Raw genomic sequence first — 5,138 nt, 5'->3', positions numbered from 1 at the left:
GGTTTTGAGGAGGAGACAAAATGGATACTTAGAAAGCTCATTGGTGGACCAACAGATCTAGATGTCATTTCGATCACTGGTATGCCGGGTTCAGGCAAAACTACTTTGGCATTCAAAGTATACACGGATAAATCAATTTCTTGTCATTTCGACCTTCGCGCATGGTGCACAGTCGACCAAGAATATGACGAAAAGAATTTGTTGAATAAAATTTTTAATCAAGTTAATGGCTCGGATTCAAAATTGATTAAGAATATTGATGTTGTTGATAAGCTACGGAAACAACTGTATGGAAAGAGGTATCTTATTGTCTTAGATGACGTGTGGGATACTACTACATGGGATGAGTTAACAAGACCTTTTCCAGAAGTTGAGAAAGGAAGTAGAATTATTTTGACAACTCGAGAAAAGGAAGTGGCTTTGCATGGAATGATCTACACTGATCCTCTTAACCTTCGATTGCTAAGATCAGAAGAAAGTTGGGAGTTATTAGAGAAAAGGGCATTTGGAAACGAGAGTTGCCCTGATGAACTATTGGATGTTGGTAAAGAAATAGCCGAAAATTGTAAAGGGCTTCCTTTGGTGGTGGATCTGATTGCTGGAGTCATTGCTGGGAGGGAAAACAAAAAGAGTGTGTGGCTTGAAGTTGTAAATAATTTGCATTCCTTTATTTTGAAGAATGAAGTGGAAGTGATGAAAGTTATAGAAATAAGTTATGACCACTTACCTGATCACCTGAAGCCATGCTTGCTTTACTTTGCAAGTAGGCCGAAGGACAAAGAATTGACAATCTATGAGTTGAAATGTGTATGGGGTGCTGAAGGGTTTGTGGAGAAGACAGAAATGAAGAGTATGGAAGAAGTGGTGAAGATTTATTTGGATGGTTTAATTTCCAGTAGCTTGGTAATTTGTTTCAATGAGATAGGTGATGACCCGACTTACCAAGTTCATGATCTTGTGCATGACTATTGCTTGATAAAAGCAAGAGAGGAAAAGTTGTTTGATTTGATAAGTTCAAGTGCTACATCAGATTTGTTGCCTCGTCAAATTACCATTGATTATGATGATGATGAGGAGCACTTTGGGCTTAATTTTGACCTGTTCGGTTCAAATAAGAAAAGGCATTCTGGTAAACACCTCTATTCTTTGAGGATAAATGGAGACAAGATGGGCGATTGTCTCTCTGATACATTTCACCTAAGACACTTAAGGCTTCTTAGAGTGTTGTACCTGGGTCCCTCTTTTATCATGGTTAAAGATACTTTGCTGAATGAAATATGCATGTTGAATCATTTGAGGTACTTAAGAATTGGGACACAAGTTAAATCTCTGCCTTTGTCTTTCTCAAACCTCTGGAATCTAGAATTCCTGCGGGTGGATAACAAAGAATCAACCTTGATACTATTACCGAGAATTTGGGATCTTGTAAAATTGCGACTGGTGGCCATGAATGCTTGTTCTTTCTTTGATATGGATGCAGATGAATCAATACTGATAGCAGAGGACACAAAGTTAGAGAAGTTGACATTATTAGGGCAACTCCTGCTTTCCTATTCGAAAGATACAGAGGATATTTTCAAAAGGTTTCCCAATCTTCAACATCTTACATTTGAACTCAAGGAGTCATGGGATTATTCAACAGAGCATTATTGGTTCCCGAAATTGGATTTCCTAACTGAACTAGAAGACCTCAAAGTAAGTTTTGCAAGTTCAAACACAAATGACAGTGGGTCCTCTGCAGCCATAAATCGGCCATGGGATTTTCACTTTCCTTCGAGTTTGAAAAGATTGTGGTTGAATGAATTTCCTATGACATCCGATTCACTATCAACAATAGCGAGACTGCCCAACCTTGAAGAGTTGTTCCTTTATGAGACAATCATCCATGGGGAAGAATGGAACATGGGGGAGGAAGACACCTTTGAGAATCTCAAATATTTGAAGTTGTATCAAGTGACTCTTTCCAAGTGGGAGGTTGGAGAGGAATCCTTTCCCTCCCTTGAGAAATTAAAACTGGAGGGATGTCGTAAGCTTGAGGAGATTCCGCCTAGTTTTGGGGATATTTATTCATTGAAAATTATCAAACTTGTAAAGAGCCCTCAACTTGAAGATTCTGCTCTCAAGATTAAGGAATACGCTGAAGATTTGAGGGGAGGGGACGAGCTTCAGATCCTTGGCCAGAAGAATATCCCGTTATTTAAGTAGCATTATATGTGAACAGGTTCTTCTCTATTCTTTTGCTGTTCTGATTCTTGTTAAAAGATGTCTACAATGTGTTTAATGAAAGTCTCAACTGAACAGTACTAAATTTTTCCAACAAAAGTGTCGACATAGAGCTTTCAAAATTCAAATCAACGTATCCATTTGCTAGTTGAAGTATTTCTTTTTCCAATTACTTTGACCAGTTTAATTTTATTTGCAGATCACATGTAAAGAAGATGGTTACAATTCTTTTATTCTGTTGTGGTGAATATGTATTCCAAGAGTTGCTACCCTTCAACTCTCTGCTATGATGGGAAAGAACACAAAAGGTTCGCAACCTCTGTTCTATATGAAAGTTGTCCTATATCTCAGCTTAACTTTTGTATAGTTTTGAGACTCGATACAGTAACTGCATTTGTAATAAAATAGAAAAACTTGTCATGGTTATCATTCATGAGTACTGCTGTCCTTATAGGTGAAAAAAGTTTTAATCTTTGCATCTGAATGTGCAAGATTATCGGTCTTGAGGAGATAGCTAACTATTGTGAGGACTTAATAAGGGTATTTCCTTATGCGCAAGAACTGAATGTATCCTTGACAGAGCTATCTCAGCTGGCTCCACTTGGTTCTATACTTGTGCTGCCAAATGACAAATGCCCCCTTGGTTACTATTGCAAGGAACTGGTTTAACTTGATTCGGTTTCATTTGTGTTTACTCAAGCCTCAAACTCCTGATTACCTAATTTTTTTGCTCAAGCCCCTTGTGTAGTTTTAGCATGCTGGTTGTAGTCAACGGAAGATGGGAGCTAAAGGTTATTGAAGAAGGCTTTTGAAGCTCAGACACCATCAATTTCACCCTTGACCGAGGGATTAGAAGTAACAAATACTATTATGTTTTTGGATGGGTAATATTATGAGCATGTTCAATTTATTCCTCTGATGAAAATGGTGTTAGTTAATTATCTAACCCTTGGATTGCTCGATACTGGTTTTGGGGCCATCATTCCCCACTGCAAGGGATTGCAAGTTTGCAATGACTTTCCCTTGTGTGTATCAAGTCTTTACTTTTGAGAAAATATCAAGTGTATGCCATGACCCTTACAATTACATTATGCAAATGGAATTCAAATCTTTTGGAATTTCTTAGAAATAAACAAGCAGAGTATAAGTGGGTGTTTGAACATTAAAAATGTGAAATCAGAGAAAAAAAAAAAGACGAGGTTGAAAAATGGTATATGGAAATTGGCCAAGTGATGTTTGGACATGAATATAACTTGGCACCCAACAGTGTGACCTAATGGTCCATGAAGTGACTTAGAAATGAGGACCATTTGGTCTTAGGTTCAAATTTCAGCAGATCAAAGTGTGAAATTTGATCCGAACACCACGGTAATAAAAAAAATTGAATATAATTTGAGAAAATGTTGAATTGTTGTGAGTGATTCGGAGTGGAAAATGTGAAAACAAGTATTTGGATTTTTTTGAATTTTGGAATATTCAAGTTAAATTTCAGCTGAGAATTGTAATAATTCTATGTCCAAATATGATTTCGGAATACAATTCTTGAAAAAAATTGAAAATTACACTGTTCTACTGGAAACAACCTCTCTACGTCCCTAGACCCACTTGTGAAATTACACTGATCTTGATACTTGAGAGTCAATAATTGAGGCATATTTTGAGAATAAACAAATTTGTGCCCACAGGCCACAAACAACTTGTTACAATTTATGGTTCTGGAGAATAAAATGGCAGCACCAACACCATTATTATTAATAAAAATCCACAGAAGGCAAGTTTAAAAATCTATTGCTGGGAATTTCATTGTGGGTGCAAAGGAACAGGTTCTTCTTCCTTCTTACACAATTTTTGTAGTGGAAATTGCCAATGTCTACAATGTGTTTGATGAAATTCTCAAATGAACTTATATAAAATGACAACCACTTGTTTTTTTCTTCGTCATTTTCAACAGTACAAAAATTGGCTGGGCTTCTATTAGATTAGTATTTTACAGGTCACATATTGTCAAAGACAAGAGAGATGCAAATAATTGATTAAAAAAAGACTTGAGAAGCCAATGGGTTGTATTTTAATATTTCATTCTTTTTTATGTTGGTGGTGGCCTTTCAATTACTAAAAGCAGAAGAATTAACAATTGATTAATGAATTGTATATTTTGATTCTTCTTTCAACTACACTTCTTTTTTATCCAATAGCTTATTCTCTTCAGCATTATTTCTCAAACAAAGGGTTCTGTAGCTAAACTTCTGCCTGTGTAAAGGTACGATCTCGTTTGCTAAACTTTATTGACAGCATAATAACATGATGGGGGTGGTCAAGAAAACGATCCCTTTACGTTTAGAGTAGGCTTGAAATTTTCTCTTAAAGTTTTTTCTGAGAAGCTTTCATCCATTTAGATTTGTTAAAAAGTGAGAACTTTCGGTATTTAAAGGAGTTGTGAAGTCAATGAATTGTATTTTAGTAATCTTGGAACTCTAGATCTAGCTATTTGATTCGTCTTTTTGTTGTTCGCCTTTCAACCGAACTATTTCTTCAATCTCTTACTTCAACCTGTCTAACAAAATTATGTCAAAAGGTATGAATATGCTTAATCAGAGCTCTCGGGGTCTCTATTGATTCTACTTCAGCTACTCTCACAAAAAATCTTATTAGTTTTATCAAAATAAGTAATTTTTTCCATTAGCCCAAGTCGGGACAGGAGAAAAATATTATTAGACAGATTATTAATGTCACGACCCAAATTAGGTCTGTGACCGGCACTAAGGGAAAGAATCCCAAAGCAAGCCTTAACCAGAAATCTACAGAAAATCGGGCAAAGTTTCCTCTGTTTTTGGGCCTATCCTGAAATTACCTGTATCAGAAATCAATAAGGGCAAAGTTGACTTATTTTCTCATGTTTGGTTGATGATTAGAAA

General features: G+C 36.2%; 2 protein-coding genes across 2 annotated transcripts in view; both read left to right on the top strand.

The window, feature by feature from the left end:
* Nucleotides 1–3,341, top strand: part of LOC102583285 (putative late blight resistance protein homolog R1B-14) — a 6,017-nt gene extending 2,676 nt beyond the window's left edge. The window contains exons 4-5 of the mRNA XM_015304639.1: nucleotides 10–2,221; nucleotides 2,423–3,341. Coding sequence (XP_015160125.1) covers nucleotides 10–2,205 — 2,196 coding nt within the window. The 3' untranslated portion in view covers nucleotides 2,206–2,221; nucleotides 2,423–3,341. The remainder of the gene's footprint in view (nucleotides 1–9; nucleotides 2,222–2,422) is intronic.
* Nucleotides 1–5,138, top strand: part of LOC102582957 (putative late blight resistance protein homolog R1A-3) — a 54,952-nt gene that overhangs the window by 3,922 nt on the left and 45,892 nt on the right. The window lies entirely within an intron of this gene.

This window comes from Solanum tuberosum, unplaced genomic scaffold, assembly GCF_000226075.1.
Source record: "Solanum tuberosum cultivar DM 1-3 516 R44 unplaced genomic scaffold, SolTub_3.0 scf00584, whole genome shotgun sequence".
In the NCBI taxonomy this organism is placed as follows: domain Eukaryota; kingdom Viridiplantae; phylum Streptophyta; class Magnoliopsida; order Solanales; family Solanaceae; genus Solanum; species Solanum tuberosum.
Note: the sequence above shows the minus strand (reverse complement) of the source record. Positions and strands in the feature narration are given on the sequence as shown.